This window comes from Moschus berezovskii, chromosome 11 (assembly GCF_049115385.1).
Source record: "Moschus berezovskii isolate FMDL1 chromosome 11, NW_MosBer_1.0, whole genome shotgun sequence".
Lineage (NCBI taxonomy): Eukaryota > Metazoa > Chordata > Mammalia > Artiodactyla > Moschidae > Moschus > Moschus berezovskii.
Genome location: NC_142470.1, coordinates 105,989,111 through 106,007,989, shown reverse-complemented (window position 1 = coordinate 106,007,989; position 18,879 = coordinate 105,989,111). Strand labels below are relative to the sequence as shown.

At 59.8% G+C, this 18,879-nt stretch overlaps 2 protein-coding genes across 4 annotated transcripts; both read right to left on the bottom strand.

Moving 5' to 3' along the window:
• Positions 1–321: 321 nt before the first annotated feature.
• Positions 322–7,613, bottom strand: ANKRD39 (ankyrin repeat domain 39). Of its 2 annotated transcripts, XM_055401143.2 has the most exons (4): positions 7,399–7,601; positions 6,291–6,394; positions 5,053–5,256; positions 322–1,162 (listed from the first exon to the last, which is right to left on the bottom strand). In XM_055401143.2, the coding sequence occupies exons 1-4, from the start codon at positions 7,496–7,498 to the stop codon at positions 1,019–1,021; spliced, it is 552 nt and encodes a 183-aa protein (XP_055257118.1). In that variant the 5' UTR covers positions 7,499–7,601; the 3' UTR covers positions 322–1,018. The 2 variants fall into 2 exon arrangements, with proteins under 2 accessions (XP_055257118.1, XP_088697787.1); XM_088841661.1 differs by lacking the exon at positions 6,291–6,394 and having other exon boundaries at positions 7,399–7,613.
• A 1,560-nt stretch (positions 7,614–9,173) lies between these two features.
• Positions 9,174–18,505, bottom strand: SEMA4C (semaphorin 4C). Of its 2 annotated transcripts, none has more exons than XM_055400265.2 (15): positions 18,372–18,505; positions 16,294–16,442; positions 14,528–14,676; positions 14,151–14,213; positions 13,913–14,011; positions 13,742–13,838; positions 13,508–13,624; positions 13,273–13,424; positions 13,012–13,187; positions 12,609–12,753; positions 12,294–12,516; positions 12,053–12,165; positions 10,927–11,084; positions 10,767–10,837; positions 9,174–10,638 (listed from the first exon to the last, which is right to left on the bottom strand). In XM_055400265.2, the coding sequence occupies exons 2-15, from the start codon at positions 16,400–16,402 to the stop codon at positions 9,809–9,811; spliced, it is 2,502 nt and encodes an 833-aa protein (XP_055256240.1). In that variant the 5' UTR covers positions 16,403–16,442; positions 18,372–18,505; the 3' UTR covers positions 9,174–9,808. The 2 variants fall into 2 exon arrangements, with proteins under 2 accessions (XP_055256240.1, XP_055256241.1); XM_055400266.2 differs by having other exon boundaries at positions 16,294–16,439; positions 18,372–18,494.
• Between the last annotated feature and the right edge of the window lie 374 nt (positions 18,506–18,879).

The following is an 18,879-nucleotide window of genomic DNA, read 5'->3' as shown; positions in this document are numbered from 1 at the left end:
GGGGACCTGCGGTTAAGGCTCGGTGCTTCTAATGCAGGGTACGCGGCTTCCATCCTGGGTGAGGGAACTAAGATCACACACACACACACACACAATAACACAATAACTTTGTATACATGGATATTTCTCTAGGGAGCTACAGAGAAATTAGAAGTATTGGTCTTGCTCACTTAAATTTTAGTAGATATTGCCAAACTGCCATCCACTGTATCAATTTTCCTAAACAGGTAACAACACACACAGCTGAGACAAGTCAGCATGAAAAAGATACATATACAAAACAAAGGATCAACACCCAAAACACACGAACCCTCCCATGAGTCAAAAAAAAATTTTTTTTTAATTAAAAATTTGAACAAGAAGGTCACAGAAGACAGGCATTCAACCTCGCTAGTAATTAGCAAGGAATGCAATGTGAAGCAACAGCACTTTGCAGTCTCTCAGTCAACATGAGTGAGATTATGGTCGATGCAGGTGTGGGTCAGGTTTTCCGGAGCTCAAATGCTGTCTGCAAGGCTCGGCGCCCTCTCAATGCTCCTCAGAGCTTCACTCGTCTCATCCCCACGAGGACCCCACCTCAGTCACTCCTATCTGAGAGATGGGGACACGGGACACAATGGGTACAGGGACTTGTACCAAGGTCATCTGGCTAGAAAGCAGCTTTTCATGTGTCATGTATTCCACAGCTTCTTCTCATGCTCACATAGTTTTATATTTTCAGATTTGGGTCTTACCTCCAAATTTATTTCTGTGCAGGGGATGAGGTAAGGCTATAAGTTTATTTTTTCTAAATGGATAGATGTTTCCACATGAGCTAATTTAGAATACGATCATCTGTCCAGGCGGTAACCCTGGCAGCCCCCGCAATGTGAATCCCCTGCTTCGAGGGGCCAGAACGAGGCTCTGCTGGGTTCCTTCGGCCTCAGGCTCTCACCCTGCGGCTCGGGTGCGGTCCAGGTGGGGGCTGGGAGGGCCAGTCTGAGTCCTTGGTGCGCTGGCTGAGACAGGAGGCGGCGACTCAGCTGGCCAGCAGGTCCCGCAGGTCACTGTTGCCAGGCAGCAGGTCGCAGGCGAGCCGGGCCTTCCGGTCCCGGACAGCCTTCAGGGCTGGGCTGTGCTGCAGCAGGAGGGAGCAGATGTCCACGTGACCCTTCTCGGCGGCCTGCGGGGAGAGGAGCCCGATCAAAGGCTGAACCCCACTGCACCCCGCTCTTTCTTGCTCTACGTCTGGGGCTCTTTAGGTCCTAAAACAGGTCTTGCTGGCTGGCTGAGCAGATTTCCCTTGACTCCTGCCAGTGATGCATGTGCAGGGTGGTGGGGCACCCTGGTGCTGCTTGGGCAGTCAGCTTGAGCTTTCCCTCCCGTGCCCTTTGCTCAGGGGCCATGCTTCTTTCCTCAAGCCTGCACATTAACAAGTACGGAGGACGTCCTTGGCCATCTGGTGGTTAAGACTCTGCATTTACACTGCAGAGGGTGCAGGTTCAATCCCTGGTCCAGAAAAATTCCACATGCCACAGGGATCTGCTAAGGAATTAAGATCCTACATGCCGCCAGGTGCGGTCAAAAAGGGGAGGAAAAAAAAAGAACAAATACAGGGACTTCCTCAGTGGTTGAGAATCTGCCTGCCAACGCAGGGGACACAGGCTTAATCCCTGGTCCAGGGAGATCCCACATACCACAGGGCAACTGAGCCCACAGACCGAGAGCCACGCTCTGCGCGCCACAACTAGAGGGGCGCCTGCGCTGATGCAACGAGAGAAAGACCACACACAGGACAAAGCCCCAGCACGCCCAAAAGAAGAAAAGAGCAAGGACAGAACTCTAGATTTCTGAGCATCCACACAAACACGCATGTTGTCTACAGGGGGCACCAGGGGCACAGGACACATCAGACGTGGCCCGTGTCCTAGGGAGCTTTCAGATGAGCGGAGAGAAACAATCTACTACCCAGGGTTCTCCTCTTCCCTCTGAGATGAACAATTCGGATGTCAATTCTAACCCACATCCTCCAAACAAGAACAGTTAGGTGACTTACATAGATTATCTTATTCAACGTTTCCAATAACCATCAGAGGTAAGAAATACTATTGTTTCTATTTTATAGATGAAGAAACGGAGGCTTATAAAAGTTGAGTAACTTGTCCAGGGTCACAGAGCTCGTGTGGCAGCCTGGGGAATTCTAGGTCAGGTCTGTTTGACCCCAAAGTTCGAGCTCTCAACAGCTATATCACTCAATCCCCACTTCTTCCGACAGACAAGGGCTCCTGAAGGGTATCAAATACCAGTACCCAACACCATCGCAAATTTGAATCTAAATCTTTACCAGGCATAAAAATCTTGATGAGGACAGACCCGGCGTTCTGAATATTATTGCTTCGATTCAGGCAGGTGGGTTATGAGCAGTTGTGAGACGAATTGCAAATAACGTTTAGCAAAAAAAAACCACATAAGGTGACAACGTTTGCAGAAGGGAGGAGGGGCGGGAGGGAGGCAGGCTGGAAGGAAAGGCCGGATGGTGCATATCCCTCACACATACTCATTCTCTGAATTTCTCGAGAATGCTGCAAGCCGTGGGTGAAAGCAGCTGGGTCTGTCCCCGGCGGTGTCTTGCCTGTCAGCACTCATCGCGGGAGCCGTGGTGGTCAAACCCTCGAGCAACACCGGTTCAGACCACTGGGAAATGAGCAATCTGCCTCTCCAACCGGCAAGGGTCTCCACACAAAAGGGCCCCCAGCTGCTCTCTTGGCATCTAAGCCTGGTGCTCGGGCTGCAAGAGGAAATAAGGCCAACTCCAGCCGTCCAGTGAGAGAGGCAGAGATCACGGAGAGGGGGCTCCAAGAGGGAAGAGAGGCAGGAGTCAGGTGCAGGGTGCTCTGGGCATCCGGGCGGGGGAGCTGCCTTCCGCGAGGAAGAGGAAGGCTCTCTAAGCGTGTGATGGTCCAGGAAGAGGAACAGACACAAGCCAGAGGGCACAGGAAGAGAAGCCTCCGGACAGCAGGAGCTGCTGCCTGTGGCAGCAAGGGATACAGAAGTGGGTTCAAGAGACGGGAGACGGGGGCTTCCCTGGTGGCTCAGTGGTAAACAGTCTGCTGCCAACACAGGAGACACGGGTTCATCTGGGAAGATCCCAGACGCCGAGGAGCAACTAAGCCCATGGACCGCAACGACTGGACCTGTGGTCTGGAGCTGGGAGCTGCAACCACTGAAGCCTCCTACATCTCTACAGCCTGTCTTCCAGAACCAGAGAAGCCACTGCAACGAGAAGCCCGCTCACTACAGTGAAGAGGAGCTCCTGCTTGCTGCAACTAGAGAAAAGCTCACACAGCACAGCCAAAAGTAAGGAAATAAATTACTTAAAAGAAAAAGAAACTGAAAACAACTAGCAGGGCCTGGGTGTAACAGGCAAGGGGCTGGGAGGGAGCTCAGGACAAGCTGACAGGTAGGCAGGGACCAACCCCCAAAGGCCTGTTAACCAGCTTAAGGACTTCGGAGAAGCAAGCATCCAGAGGACTCTAAGGCATGGTGTGGTCCGAACTGCGCTTTAAACCATGGCTCTGGGAGAAGATCAAGTGGGCTAAGAGAGGACCAGATTATACACACAGGCCTTACGGACGCATCAACTGCCTTTCAAAGGTAAACAAGAAATTGGCAAAAGGGGATGCCCTAACACATGACTGACCAGAGACATACCAATACGTTTTCAGACAGTGATACAATTAACTTCACTGTGCACTGCTGGAGTTTGTTTTATTTTTTATTTTTTTCACTGCTGGAGCTTAAAACTGATCCGGGTTCATTATGTAACATAATCGTCGTCATCATTCACATTTTGTTCCATTGGGTTCCTGTCCCAACGCTGTATGTATTATAAACATAAAATTTTCAAAAATGATGCATCGAGAAATTCTGAGTGAGGAATTTTTTGGTGAATTTTATGAAGATACTTTCTCCAATCCTCCAAGCAACACATATGCTAGTGTCTAAGATGCTGGTTCTCTAGAATAAAGTTCTGATTCAGACGATATGAATATTAGACCAACAAAAAGAGAATGCTCCTTTGCTTCTACAGCAGAGTGGATTGAAGACAACATTTCACAAAAATTAGAAGACTTTACAGGTGTGTCCGGTGTAACTACTGAATGTAACAACCCACAATGCGTGTGCTCAGTCACATACGACTCTTTGTGACCCCATGAACTGTGGGCCGCCAGGCGCTTCTGTCCATGGGAGTTCCTAGACAAGAATACTGGCGTGGGTTGTCATTTTCTCCTCCAGGGGAATCTTCCCGACCCAGGATCAAACCCAAATCTCGTGCCTTGGCAGACGAATTCTTGACCACTGCGCCACCTGGGAAGCCCAATAACTTGCAAAGTGTTGGTGAAACAACAGAATTAATTTTTGGCCAAAAGAAAAATCGCCAGCCGCAAGTGTTAATTTCTGCAGAAATCCCCCAGTCAATAAAGTGACCCAGAAGACTGAGCTACTGGGAAGGGGGCGGGGAGCGACATTTGTGTCCAGAGCAGGTGTTCTGCACTCCTCAAGCCATTCACTGTGGGCACGGGTTTCTGGGCAGAAAAACTTTAATTCAGTGATCGCTCTGGTCACAGTGTTGAGAGTGGACTGGAAGGGCAGGCACAATTTTCAGAAAACTACGCGAAAAAGCACTGAGGATGCATCACTGCGAGAAAGAAAATGACACCTTATGTTTTATACTAATTTATGTGCACAGGAAACTTGCTGGAAAATTATACGTTAATCCTAAAGTGATGATAGGTGAGCACTGAGATTACAAATGATTCCGATTTTCTACTTTATGCTTTTCTGTTATCCCCATGTTTTCTACCATGAACATGTTATACCTTTTTTATTTTTGGCTATGCCATGTGGCCTGTGAGGTCTTAGTTCTCTGACCAGGGATGGAACCTGGGCCCAAGCAGTGAGAGTGCCACGTCCTAAACACTGGACAGTCAGAGACTTCCCATGTTCCAACTTTTATAATGACAAGAGACAAGAAGTTCTCGGAGCCTGTGAAACTTCTGAGAGGTGACGCACCTTGTGCAGACTGGTCATGCCGTCGGCGTCCACCAGCCTGGGGTTGGAGCCGTGCGAGAGCAGGAGCCGGGCAATGTCCGTGTGCCCGCAGTAGCTGGCACGGTGCAGGGCGGTGGCTCCCCCGTGCGTCTGGGCGTCACACTTGGCCCCACTCTCCAGAAGGAACTGGCACACAGCGTAGTGCCCGTTGCGGCTGGCATAGTGCTGCGGTGAACAGAGATGGGGTCAGGAGGCAGAAGCCTGGGTGAGGGGTGCAGCTGGCTGCAGCCCCCTCTGGCAGTTGGGTGACCAGGGCGAGCCTGCACGCCTAGCTTCAGGCTCAGCCACTGGGAAGCGGGAATAAGAACCATTCCTTTTTAGAAAAACATTTACTTATTCTGGGGTCTGTCAGGTCTTAGTCGCAGCATGCGGGATCTTTCCTTGTGGCACTCGGTCTCAGTGGTCCCCAGGAATGTGGAATCTTGGTTCCCCAACCGGGGATAAAACCCATGCTCCTGCATGGGAAGGTGAAATCTTAACCACTGGACTGCCAGGGAAGTCTCAATAATTACCAACCCTACCTCACAGTATCGTTATGAAAGTGAAAAGTCAAAGTGTTAGTCACTCAGTTGTATCCGACTCTTTGCGACCCTGTGGACTGTAACCCAAGAGGCTCCTCATCCATAGGATTTTCCAGGCAAGAATACTGGAGTGGGTTGCCATTCCCTTCTCCAACGGATCTTCCCAACCCAGGGATGGAACACAGGTCTCTCACGTCTCCTGCACTGGCAGGTGGATCCATTACCATTATGAAAATGATGCTGCTGCTGCTGCTGCTGCTAAGTCACTTCAGTCGTGTCTGACTCTGTGTGACCCCATAGACGGAAGCCCACCAGGCTCCCCCTTCCCTGGGATTCTCCAGGCAAGAACACTGGAGTGGGTTGCCATTTCCTTCTCCAATGAGTGAAAGTGAAAAGTGAAAGTGAAATCGCTCAGTCGTCGTGTCTGACCCTTAGCGACCCCACAGACTGCAGCCTACCAGGCTCCTCCATCCATGGGATTTTCTAGGCAAGAGTACTGGAGTGGCTTGCCATTGCCTTCTCCAGAAAATGATGTTAAACATCATGTGAAAAGCACCTCAGCTAATTAAAAAAACCCAGGTTCATAAGATGCTTAAACAGAAACCCTGCTGGAAGAGAAGAAAGAGTGGGAGAAGGGAAAAGGCAAACATCATCCCCGCCCAGGGAGCAACAACTCACTAGAGCCGTGTAGCCTGCAGAGTCAGGCTGGCTGGGGTCCGCTGCCTTTTGGATTAAATACTTCACTCGGCCCAGGTCTCCGTTCAGGGCTGCCGACCAGATTCCTGCAGAGGCACAACCCAAGCACTGAATAATGTCCAAGGACTGGGGGCTTCTAGCACTTCCTTTACTAGTCAACCTCAGTCTTCTCATCTGCCAAATGGGAATTCGTCTGCTCAACAGATGTGACCGGAGCACCTCCTCTGAGCTGTGCTCTGGGAGGGGCGCTGGAGACATCACTGTGAGCCAGACAGACCAGGGGCCTGTCTAACCAGGACAGGAGACTGGCCAGACACAACTTCCCTTCTTCCCCACTTCAAACACACCAGTGCTGGATAAAGCACTATTTAAGATGTTTGAATATACAGTCACAACCAAACACTGTCAGGTGTCAGCCCAAAGTGAAAACCACACGCAAAGTGGTGAGCAGGCATCTAATCTGTGGAATCCTCAGAGTCCTCGGAACCCTACACACATCTCAGGGGCTCTGGCTGGAAGGCCTGAGCAGAGTCGGGGGCAAAGGCGGCAGGCCGTGTGGGTGGTGGGGAACCCGACAGAGCAAGGCTCTGTGTTCACAGCCGCGGGCACCATGGATATCTGGGGCAAAGGCGTGACCCCGCTTGACGCCCACGGAAGGATGACACCCTCAGCGCCCAACAGCCCGGAACAGCGCAGCCCCCCGGTCTGAAGCTCCATACCCTCGGGGCGGGTGCAGTACCCTGGAAGCAGACTCCGCCGCCCGGGCCCTCTCAGACCTCGGAGCGGGCCTGGGTGTCCCGGGGTCGCACCCGGTGAGTCGGATCCCGCCGCACCACTGGGGAAAGCTACCAGCCAGTGCCCGTTTCCCGACCTGCAGGCGAGCCGGCGTTTCTGCTGCCGCGCTCGCGCCAGGTCCCCGGCGGGCTCTCCTTACGCGGGAGCTGCGAGCCCACGGCCGGCCCGCTCCCACCGCACCCGCATCCCCACGCCGGCCGCTTCCCGCCAGGGACCCCGGTCCACGGCCGCCTCCTTGGCCCCGGGGGCCTGCGGACGCCGGAGGGCCCGGGCCGGCAGAGGCGCGCGCCCTCACCCCTCTCGAAGTCCATCTCGTCCAGCGTCTGCTGCACGCCGGGCGCCGCGCTGGGCTGGGAGCAGCAGGGCCCACCCGCGCAGCGCCGCGGCGCCGCCATGCCGCTCTGCGCGCCCGCCCACCGGCTGCCGGGCGCGGGCACCGGCGCGGGCGCGGCCTCGGCGTGCCGCCGGGTCTGGCCATTCGGCGCCCGCACGGGCCGCGGGGCCGCCCAACCAAGCGTCCGAGTCTGCGCCCGGGAGCCAATCGCGCCGGCAGGGCGGGGCCTGCGGCGCCGGCCCGAAGCGGCCACGAGAGGGCGCCCCAGGCTGAGCGGAGGCCGGGCGCGCCCGCGGAGACCCAGGGCCGGCCCTGGGGGAGGGCAGCCGGCCGTGTCTGTGGCCCCCCCCAGGTTCTCCTGGTCCCACCGGGACCCCCAGGGTCGGGGGCCCCTTCCCCACCTCTTTCCACCACCATCTCGGGCTCAGGTGGATTTGTCCCCACGGCCACGCGGTGACCAGTTGAAAGGCCAAGACCCCCTCCTTCCTCTCGTCCCTGCTACCCACTTCTTGAAACGCCATGGGAGGCAGATGGTCACTTGTTTTGGCTCCTGAAACCACCTGCAAGTAGGCCCAGGGTAGCGGCTGGGGGTGCAGGGAAAAGAAACTGGAACCATCACCACCACCCCTCAGTGGGCACCTAATTTACTGAATCAACTTCCTTCCGCTGTGGGTTACTGACCATGCAGGAAGCTAGCTGCTCAAATCAGCAGATGCCAGGCCTCTATTACAGCAGGACTCCAGCAGCAGCTGGTTCCAGCCGCAGCAGACCCCCCAGACTGGTCAAGGGAAAAGAGGACTCTTCATTTCCAAGGCCCGTGTGTGGGCGTGAATTATAGCAGCCAGGCTAGGTCCTGGTTTTCTTAAAAATATCCTGTCCCTGGACAGGCTCCTTCCTATAGCAAAGGGGCTTGGTGCCTACGGGTGGCAGTGGAGGAAGTTCCATATTGCATGGTTATCTGAAGCATTCAAGACTAACATTCCTGGAGGTAAAGGCTGAAAGTAATCATTCTTCCCTTAAAGTGGTGGGGAGCCCCATTCTCACATGAGCCAGTCCACACAAGTTTAAGCTGCTTCTAGGACGTTCCTCTCCGCGGCCCCCACTCCCATTTCCCCTTCCCAGAGTCCTGGGAAGCCAGGCCCCTCCCCCTCCGCTGCTTCTGTTCCCCAAGCCCTGGCTTCTCCCTTTGGCCAGAAGCCATGGTTGGCTCCCCAGAGGCTGTGACCCTGGTCTGGTTCCCAGCCCGACCCACCACTGTGGGAAAACACTGGAGCCGGGCCTCTGGACCCCTCTCTAGAGAGGGGCACAAGCAGAAAGGGGACCACTGAAGGGGCAGGCTGAGTGAGGGCGGTCCAGTCCCACTCAGCCCACAGGGAGCCTCCCTCTTGGCACCCAGGAGGTTTCAGCCCAAGTGTCTTATCTCCATGACAGGAACGGTTTCATTTTCTCCATTTTATTTGTCAATATAAAAATACTCAAATATTTACAACAAATAAATACGTGGGGACACAATAAGTTACACTGCTGGGAGCCCTCCTCCTAGGGCTGGGAGAGGATATGCCAGATCCACAGCATGCCCACCCCTCTCACCTTCCCTCCCCTCCTCCCCTCACACACAACCTTTCCCAGCCCTGCCAGGGAGGACAAGTATAAAATACCACTGAACCCCAGGGCCAAGTGGGAGGCCCCTCCCAACCCTTCCCCCCAAACACACAGGAGGCTGCATCTCCCTCCCCCCACCCTGAAAACATTCATAGCCCTGGGAGCAGGACCAGGCCCCACCCCAGAGCCCTGATTCCCCCAAAGGGGCACAGCACCCTGCCCAGCCCACCCCCATATGTACACGGCTGCCCCCTACTGGGGACAGGTGGGGGCAGGAGAGGCAAAGTGATAGGACCCCTTCCCCTTCATAGCTCCAGTGACCCACCAGGAGGACCCCAGGCCAAGGGAAGACTTGACAGAAACAGGAAGACTGCATCACACGCACGCACGCACGCATGCACACACACACACACGCACTCACGCACGTACATACGTACATGCACACATCTGCATTCACACACATATGTACACAAACACACCCACACCTGCAACTTCTGCCTTGAAAGGTTTTGGCTGTTGGGGTCCCACGCGTCTGTGATTCACAGCCTCTCACAGAGGAGGAAGGTGCCCTCTGCAAGGCTGGTGCCCTGGTAAGCCACACCAAGTGGCAGTGCCCGTGCTGACAGAGCAGGTCCTCATGGCCGGGCGGTGCCGGGCAGGGTCTGTCCCGGGCAGAGCAGGTTGCCCACGCCATGTCCCTGAGGTAGTTGGTGCCTGTGCAAAAACATAGGGAGCCGTGCCTCCCAGGCTGCCGCAGGAGGGGCCCCCCTCATACTGAGGACTCCTCGGGGTTGGAGTCCGGCAGCGGCTGGCGCTGCTGCAGTTTGCGCCTCAGTTCGTCGGCGAGCTCGGGCAGAGGATGCCCGAGGCCGCCCCGGTCCTCCCCTCCCAGCTGGAGACGCACGTAGCCGTTGGCGTTGGAGTTCCGGCCACCTCCCAGGTGGAGCCGTGTCGGAGAAGGCAGGGGCTGGCCGGGGATGCCCGGCGGCGGCGATGGGGGCCCACCGCCGGGCTGGCACCGGGCATGGCCAGGCACGATCTTGAGGGAGCCGTCTGAGTAGTAGTAGCCCACAGGGTCCCAGAGCTTCTCGTCTGTCTCGGGGCCGGGCCGGAAGGGGGGGCTGGTGGGCTCCTTGGGCAGCTCCAGCGGGTACACCAGGGTCCTCTCGGCCGCCTTGGCACCCTTCTCCAGCTCCTCGCGCAGCCGCCGGCGCAGGGACAGAACCAGCAGCAGCAGCACCAGGCACACGGCGCCCAGGGCCACCACAGCCAGCCACACCAGCCCCAGGTTCTCCAGCGGGGCCCGCGCCTCCAGTGTCACCGACGGGCCCGCCACCACCGCCACAAGGTAGCCTTCGGCAGCCAGCCGGGCCCCCTGCTCCTCCGAGAAGCAGTGGTAGGCGCCGGCGTGGCGGGGTTGGGCAGCCATCACCACCAGGGCCTGCAGCCGGGCATCGTAGAGGAAGGAGCCCGGCTGCTCCGCGGGCAGGTCGCGGCCCCCGAAGGTCCAGCGGGCGTGGGCGAGGTTGGAGGAGAGACGGCAGGGCAGCACCAGATCTGTGCCCGCCACCACTGTGATGTTTTTTGGCGTGAGCTTGACTGTAGCGGCAGAGAAAACTGTAGTCAGTGGGGTGCAAGAAGCCCAGGCCGAGGCGGGACACAGACAGCCCGGGTCCGGTCCCCCGAGGCCCGCACAGCCCGGAAGGAGCGCTAAGACAACGGCTCACCTTTCTTACTGCCCTGGAAATTACAGATGCTCGAGGTATCCGAGACCGTCACGTGCTGGATCAGCAGGGACCTGGTGGGGGAAGAGGGATCCGTCAGCGTCCCGGCTTCAGCCACCCTCCCCTCCCCGCGGGTCCGCGCGCACGCAGAAGCCCCCCTCACCCGGAGTGGCCGCCCACGGCCACGCAGCGGCTGCTGTTGGCGTTCCAGGCACAGTAGGGGTCCCGGGCGAGCACACAGTCGGCACAGGAGCGGTACTTCACGCAGTCGGCTGGGGGCAGCTGCACCAGCTGGGAGCGGGAGCCCGCGAAGAGCAGCTTCTGCCAGAGAAGCACAGGAGGGAGGCTGAGCCAGGTCCGGACACGGCCCGGGGCGGGGGCTCGGATGACTGCCAGGGCACCCGGGGCCCGAAGCAGGAAGTGGGCTGTGCTCGCGTCCCAAAGCGGGAAATCTGAGGGCTGGGAAGGCACAGAGGGCTTACTATAAGCCAGGAGCAATCCTAAGCCCCTTACAGCCGTGACCTGGTTAGAAAGGAACAGCAGACCTGTGAGGCTGAGAAGTATCCTTGTGCCTGCTCACTCACACCCATGTACACACACTCTCACCACTCACACCCACTCACCCTCATACGCACACTCAGTGCCCCACACTCACACCCACTCACCCTCATACACTCAGTGCCCCACACTCACACACACTCTCTCTCACACACACACACACACACACACGGCTCCAGAATAGTATAAATAGCGCAGGAAGTTCAGTTTCCGCAGATCCCGTCAGCCTCACAATAGCACCAGCAAAGCATAAGGCGTTTTCCTCTGTTTCAGTGGAGAGCGCCAATCCGTGTGTTTCTTCAACTACAGGCTTTCTTACTGCCATGATTCCACGTTCTGGGGAACAACCTGAGCCTCCAGAGTTTGGAAAAGCCAAGCACGTGAAAGTGCTACAGACACGTGGGAAGGGAGTGGATGGGGAAGGGAAGCTTCGAGCAGCACTTCAGGGAACTGCTGACTATGCCGGGGGTCGGGGCTGGCAGGCAAGGAGACATCATGAAGGCGTCAGGAGCCAAAGTGGCATGAGGCCTGGCGGACGGCGGCACAGTCCCCCCGAGGGGCCTGAAAACAGCTGCCAAGCACCGTCAGGACCGGGCTGTAGAGAAGATAGGACGCCCGCAGAGTGCAGATTCCACAAGCATTCTCGCTCCCTCTCAGGCATCTCCCCGCCCCTGGCCAAGCACATGACTGGGGGCCGTGCAGGGACACAGTGGGTGGGGCCTGATGGTCACCTTGCTCCGGGACAGGACCAGGCTCTCCACAGGCTCCTGGTCAAACAGCTGCAGCTCCTCTATCAGGTGAACCCAGGGCCCCAGGCTCACGGCCTTGAGCAGCCAGCCGTCTCCTGTAGGGGTAGGAGGGGGAACAGGTGTCAAGAAAAGGGCAGGAGGGTCCTGGGGTGGGGCTGTTGGATCTCCCTGCCTTGGGCACACAGGCCTTCGCCTATCCCCACGCTGCCATGCCCGTACCCACCTGTGCCGATGAACAGCACCGTGTAGGTGGCCCCATCAAGCCCCGTGACCCGGTCCGCCACCAGGTGGGTGAAGTTGGCGCCCTTCTTCACCAGCAGGGGGCGGCCCCGTCGAGGCCCCACCTGCTCCTCCATCAGCGGGTGCTTCTTGATGAAGTTGAGGGTGTGGTCGGGCAGCTGCAGGGAGCTGGCGTAGCCGTGGCGTCGGTGCCAGTCGTTGATGCACTGGGGGTGGGCAGGGTTTGGGGGCAGCCGTCAGCTCAGAGGGAGAGGCACCAGAGCGGAGCGCGCGCACAGCCCTGCCTGGGACAGCTCACCGAGCCGGGCCGCGGGGTGGGGACAGGGTCAGTGTAGCGGCCCCACTTCTGGGCCTGCTCGTGGTACTCCTTGTAGGGCCCCTCGAACACCTTCTGGATCTGCTCCAACTGGTACTCGCAGACTGCTGACAGGTCCATGTCGCCCCTGTCACAGCAAGGGAGGGACCCCAAGGGTCAGAGCTGGGGTGCCCACAGCTCAGGGAGTGCAGCGGAAAGGGAGGGCCCAAGCACAAGAAGGCCATGGCCACACGTGATGTGGTGGCAGCTCAAAGTGCCACTGGGGGCACCTCTCACGGAGGGGTGGTGAAAACCCCCAGGACCTCCCCCAGAGGCCTGCCCCATCAACCATCCCTAACCCACAGACCCGCTCCTCCCCACCCCCAAGGGCTCCTGGCCAACTCACCACCGCGCCCGAAAAACCCCGAAGAAGGTGGTATTGTGCCAGGAGGCGTCCTGGAGCGTGTGCAGCGCCTGCAGCCGGTTGAAGTAGAGCTGCCAGTCGGGCGCAGAGCACACCAGCCGTGCCTTCAGAAACGTCGTCCATTTCCTCTGCAGCGTCCGCGCGCCCCCCACGTCGCCCTGGCAAACGGCAAGGGGACACCGCGGCCGGTCAGCCCTGCTGGGCTGCCGGGCACCCAGGGCTGCCCGCCTCGGCGGCCTGTACCTTGCAGACACGGGCCACGCGGGCCACCACCTGCTCGGCGTAGCAGTCGTATTCCACGGCGCGCTCGCTGAAGAAGAAGTACACCTTGTCGTCGTCCCCCGTGTAGCTGCCCACACTCTCTGGGACGTAGGCGGAGCCCACAAAATGAGGTTCTGGGGGGGAAGGGGAGGAGGGTCAGCCCGGACAGCAGGCCCTCCAGGCGCCTCCCACACCCAGCTGGCTTCTCAGGGCTCACCGTTGAGCCAGAAGGCCAGGTACTCCGTCTTCATGGCATGATGGGGCCCCATGTTCCGCAGGATGACTGGCTCCGTGCCCAGGAAATTGTTGAGCGTGGCCGAGTACAGCTCACCGTCTACAGGAGACCCGTGGTCAACCCATGCAGAAGTGAGGTGCAGACACTCAGACCACATGGTCCCAGAGTGGGAACAAGTCCTGGGGACCCCCAACCTGAAATGGGCCAGCCACTCACCCACAAGGAGGCCGGTGTGGCCCTTGGCCGGGTCATAGGGGCACTTGCCCTTGCCGTCCTCAAACTCGCTGCGCTCCAGGGTGAAGGTGAGCATGTCCTAGGGGTGGGGACAAGGCCATGAGAACGCAACAGGGACAGGCCTGGGGGCTGGGGGCGAGGAGCAGCACTCACAATGTAGGTGCACTTGGGCTGGAAGGCATAGGTGCCGCACGCGTACAGGTGGGAGGTGTTATAAGGCTGCAGGAAGCGGATGAAGTTGAAACACTCCGTCTGGGGACAGAGAGGCGTCTGTTAAAGTCTGAGTGCCTGAAACACAGGGACCCCGGGCCCCAGCCCAGCACTGGGACGGAGCAGAAAGAGCGTGCATTGTGTATCCCCCCTGCCCGCCAGCAGGTCCCAGAGAGCCGACCTGGTTACTCTTCCCTTTCTGGATACACTCAGCCTTCTTCTCCGCTGGCGCCTCCCATGAGATCTGAGGACAGGGAGGGAACGCGTCAGCATCGTTGCAGGCACACACCAAGCATGTGTCATCAGTACGGCTCGTGGCAGCAACATGGGGACACCGAGTCTGTCCCCACTCTCTGGAAGCTTATTCCAGAGAGGACCAGAGCCCCCACTACCCCAGCGCAGCGGTCCCAGCGAGTCTGCAGACTCGCAGGCAAAGCGACATGCTCACCGGGGAGAATGGGGTGGGGGCAGCCAAGCTGAGGGGACAGCCTGTCCAAGCGAAGCCCCCAGGTCCTGCCTTTCTCACCCCCGTGTGCCTCCCGCTCCCCCACCTCTCACCACTCCCTGCAGCTCCAGAGCCTCCACGCTGAAGGCAAACAAGGCCTCCCGGGCCCCGACGTACAGGAGCCCCGTCTGCTCGGTCAGGGTCAGCGTCAGGAAGTCCTGGATGCCTGTCTGGGAGAAGCGCCGCACCACCGTGGCTAGCTCTGCAGGGACAAGGCCAGAGTGACCAGGGCTGGGGAGAGTGGACCTTCCTGGGACTCCAGCCATCCCCTCTCCCCCAGAATTAGCCCTCCTCTATGCAATTGCAAAGAGTTGACTCACTGGAAAAGACTCTGACGCTGGGAGGGATTGGGGGTAGGAGGAGACGGGGACGACAGAGAATGAGATGGCTGGATGGCATCACCGACTCGATGGACATGAGTTTGAGTGAACTCCGGGAGTTGGTGATGGACAGGGAGGCCTGGCGTGCTGTGATTCATGGGGTCGCAAAGAGTCGGACACAACTGAGCGACTGCACTGAACTAATGCAATGGTCACCGCACATTAGAGCCAGCCAAGTCCCTCTGACCAGCAATAAAGGGCATTTTCTGAATAGGCTTTTGACTCTGACAGCTCCACCCAGGCCTCCCTGGCTTTCCCCACCCAGGGAGGCAAATCCGGGCTGGAGAGGAGGAAGGAAGGATATCTCAGCCACAGTGTCCGGCCAGAGGAAACCATCAGACTGATGGCTCTCACTCTCAGGGTCAGTAGCCACCTCCCCATCCCGCCCCCGCTTCCTCCGCTGCTGCTTCCTTCTCTGCTCTGTTGCCCACTGCCCCCACCAGGGTCCAGCCTTGCCCTGGCCCCTGATCCAGCCGGGCAGGATGGACGGAGGTTGCGAGCGATCCTTGTCTTAAGAGAACCCTTCCCTCCAGTGGGTCCCAAGTGCAGGCTGCTAGGGGTACAAGCAGAGCCAGCCATGGGATGTGGAGACGGAATCGGGCTGGGAGAAACCAGAGGCTGGGGACCAGAGATGGTACCACAGCCTTGGGGCTGGGGAGACCTGTTGCTATCCGTTGAGCTGGGTGCCACGACATTCATGTAGCCACAGGATTCCTATGTCAACCCCCAAAATAGCTGCTGGACTGTTCTCAGGGTCCCCCTAAACCATCCTTAGTGTTTGGAGCCAATGATGGGCCCAGAGACAGACCAGCAAGGGAGGGCTTGGTTAGCACCGAGGAGCCTGTGGGAGGTGAGCTCATCCTAGGTCCCCAGAGCGCACGGATGATACAAACACCTGACGTCAGCTCTGCATACAGGTGTGTGTGCGCAGAAGGGCCGTCAGATCCACTGCCCCCTCCCCCACAGGAGCATGCGCACCCCGCATGCAGGGCCATCAGATGGCACGAGCATCAGGTCAGCAGAAGGGGGAGTTGTCGTATCAGGGTTGCTAAGTGGGCTCCTGGGGGCTCAGAGCTTGAAGACTTGGGAGTGGGTGTAACACCCTTTGCTTCGTGTTTATCTTGGCTCAGGTTTCTGTCTTTAGGTTCTCAGTGCTAGGGATAATTCCAGAAGTGAGATGTGGAGAGACAGGTGCAGAATGGCCACTCTTGGATAACAAGGCAGCCAGGTCCTAAGCGTAAGGAGGGTCACCCCAGATCCTGGCCTGGATGACCAGTTCTGGGTTCCTAGAGGCACTCACTCACATTTCTTAGAAAGCTCTGTCACATACATGAGGGCCTTGAGCCCAACTGCAGAATAAAGCCAGACACTCCAGAAGGCAATTCCTGAGCACCCCTCAGTCCCTCCTGGCCTTCTGCTCCCAGCCTTCAGACACTCACCCCCAGAAGATACCGTCTTCCGGGGTACCAGGTTCCACCACACCTCAGCCCCCAGGCCCAGGCCCCACAGCTCCACTACCAGCAGCCAGACGGCCCAGTGTGGGGCCATGGCACACGCCCCGGCTCTGAGCTCCAGGCCAGCTGCCCTGCTGGGGGAAAAGAAAGGGTCAGAATCATAGCCAGAGAAAACAGACCGGAAGGGGGCCCACACAAGCCGGGTGCCAGGAGGCACTGACAGGACAGAAGATCTGATCAGGCCTCCCCGGGGCTCCCCCAGCTGTTCCAGCCCAGAGCACGACCTAGTCCCCTCCCACACCTGGCCTCCATCCCCACAGCTTCCAAAGGACCGTGGGGTCTCCCTGAGGGGACGGGGAGAGCTGAGTCAGCTGGAAGAGTGGACACTCAAAGATCCTCCGGCCCTCCCCCACTTCTCCTGGACAGGAAGTTGTTTAAGAAAATAAAGAGAGGACCCTCCTCCCCCACTCGGGCCTGACAGATTGGAAGGATTTCTTAAAATAACCTCTGCGATCAGGACCTGGCCCTACTGGGGCTCCAGCCAGCCCAAAGGGGATGAACCTGGAAGTGGGGCAGGTGGTTGGAAAAGCCCCCCAGAGAGGACTCGGTGCGTCAGGCCTGCGGGGGTCGCGGTCCAGCCTCTCCCCTCCCCCAGCGCAGACAATAGCCGGGCAGAGCCCAAAACCCCGTTCCACATCACAGGGCTGAAGTGGGGCCGGTAGCTGGAGGGGCCCCCTGCTTCCCGAGGCCCCTTTGTTGCCCAAGAAGGCAGGCAGGAAGTGGAATGGGATGGGCGTGGAAAGGACCGGAGCTTCATCCTGTTCCACGCTCAGCCTCCTAGGAGATACCAGCCTCGGGCTGAGGGGCCGCGGGTCAGATCTCTGGTCTCATCAGGGATCTTCCCGGCGGCGCTTTCAGGCGGGGGCGGGGGGAAGTGAGGAGCGTCGGGGGGCTCCTCCTGGACCGCGGGGGCGCCCGGAGCAGGGCCAGCGCCTGCTGCGCTCTCCCGGGGTCTGATGAGCCTTCCCAACTCAGGGATCGCGCCGGGACCCCGGCCGGGGCAGGCCATCTGGATTAATTTCCACTGCTTCGGCCCTCCAGGGCACAGAGACACAGAAGCTGAGGATCTGTTCACCCCAAAGCAAAGGGTCCAGTCGGGACCCCGTCCCGGGTTCCCCTCGACTCTCCCCTCCCCCAGCTCCGGGGATTTGAATGCAAACAAAGCGGAGGCGCTGGGAGCGTGGCGGAGCCCGACGACCGACGCCCCCTGTCGGCCCAGTTCCCCAGCGCGGGAAGGGCGGCGGGGGGCGGGGATGCATTCACCCCTCAACCCGCCCCCCAACACACCCCCCGCCTCCCCTCGGTTCCTTACCCTAGGCCCAGGCCGGACCCCGCAGCGCGCTCCGAGGCTCTGCCGGCACTGCTCCTCCCAGGGCGGGGGAAACGGGCAGCCCCGGGGGCGGCGGTGTGCAGAGGGGTGCGGGGTCCCGGCGGCGCGCCCCCCACCCTTGCCCACCCCGAGCGGCGGGCCGCGGACGGCGCCCCAGCAGCTGCAGGACGAGCGCTCCAGCCGGGGACTGGGCGGCGCGGCTCCGGAGCCTGGCTTTCCAGGACAGCCCGCCTCCCCAGTGGAGCGGGCGCGCGGCCGGGGGCCGCGGCAGGGAAATCCGATCTCACAACATCGGCCTCTGTCCAAGCCCGCCCCAAACTTTCCGTCGGGGGTGGGGGAGCCGGGGGCACTTCGGGGGCCTGGAAAAGACCGCGGGCGCGGACCGGACAGTACGAGGGAACCCCCGCACCCTGAGCACCGTTCCCCCGGCCAGTCCGTGCTCCCGACCCCGGGGCTGCGGGCGCCGCTAGCCCCGCTCCCGAGCCCCCGCCAAGCAGCCCGCGGGAGGCGCAGGGAGGCGCTCGGGCGGACAGCTGTCCCCGCCGCCGCCCCTCCCTGCGCCCCCAGACCCTGTCCCTCGCGCGTGCGGCGCCCCCTGCTCGAGTCTGGGGACAAAGCGGCGGCCCCGGAGAGCCCCTTGGCTTCGGCCCCGTGCAACCCCGGCCTCACTCACCTCTCCTCCGCTGCTTGAATCTCTGGGCGCCGCCCTCGCGTTCGGCTCCGACCACGGTCCGCCTCTGCCCGCGCGCCGCCGCCGCCGCCCGCCCGCCCGCGCGCGCCCGCCCGCCCTGCTCCGCTGCCCCTCTGCCCCTCTGCCACCGCCCCTCGGCCCGGCTCGGCTCGGCGCCCCTGGGCTCGGGCTCCCCGCGCCACCGCGGCGGGCGCCGGCTCTTTCTCCGCCGCTGCCGAGGCTCTCCGCCACCTCCCCCTTGACGTCAGGCGGGGTGGGGGCTGTCGTCGGAGGCCGGGGGCGGGACGCGAAGGCCCGCCCCGGAGGGGGCTGCGACCCGCACGCCTCCCTGTTCCCGGCCTGGGGGCTCGGACCCCCGCCCCTCCCGGGGCCGGGCCGCCCCGCACCCAGCAGCAGAGATCTGCGCCACCGCGCCGGGAGGTGGGGCGGGGGAGGGACATCGGGCCCTAGCAAGGTGGGTGTCGGACTCACCCGGTTTTTCCGGAGTGTC

Coding starts and splice junctions, on each gene's coding strand:
- SEMA4C (XM_055400265.2), bottom strand. CDS start 16,402: ATGGCCCCACACTGGGCCGTCTGGCTGCTGGTAGTGGAGCTGTGGGGC. Junction 13,625..13,741: donor CCACACCGGCCTCCTTGTGG/GTGAGTGGCTGG, acceptor GGTCTCCTGTAG/ACGGTGAGCTGTACTCGGCC. Junction 13,425..13,507: donor CCTGGCCTTCTGGCTCAACG/GTGAGCCCTGAG, acceptor CTTCCCCCCCAG/AACCTCATTTTGTGGGCTCC.
- ANKRD39 (XM_055401143.2), bottom strand. CDS start 7,498: ATGGCGGCGCCGCGGCGCTGCGCGGGTGGGCCCTGCTGCTCCCAGCCC. Junction 6,395..7,398: donor CGAGATGGACTTCGAGAGGG/GTGAGGGCGCGC, acceptor GTGCCTCTGCAG/GAATCTGGTCGGCAGCCCTG. Junction 1,163..5,052: donor GCATGACCAGTCTGCACAAG/GTGCGTCACCTC, acceptor CTCTCCCCGCAG/GCCGCCGAGAAGGGTCACGT.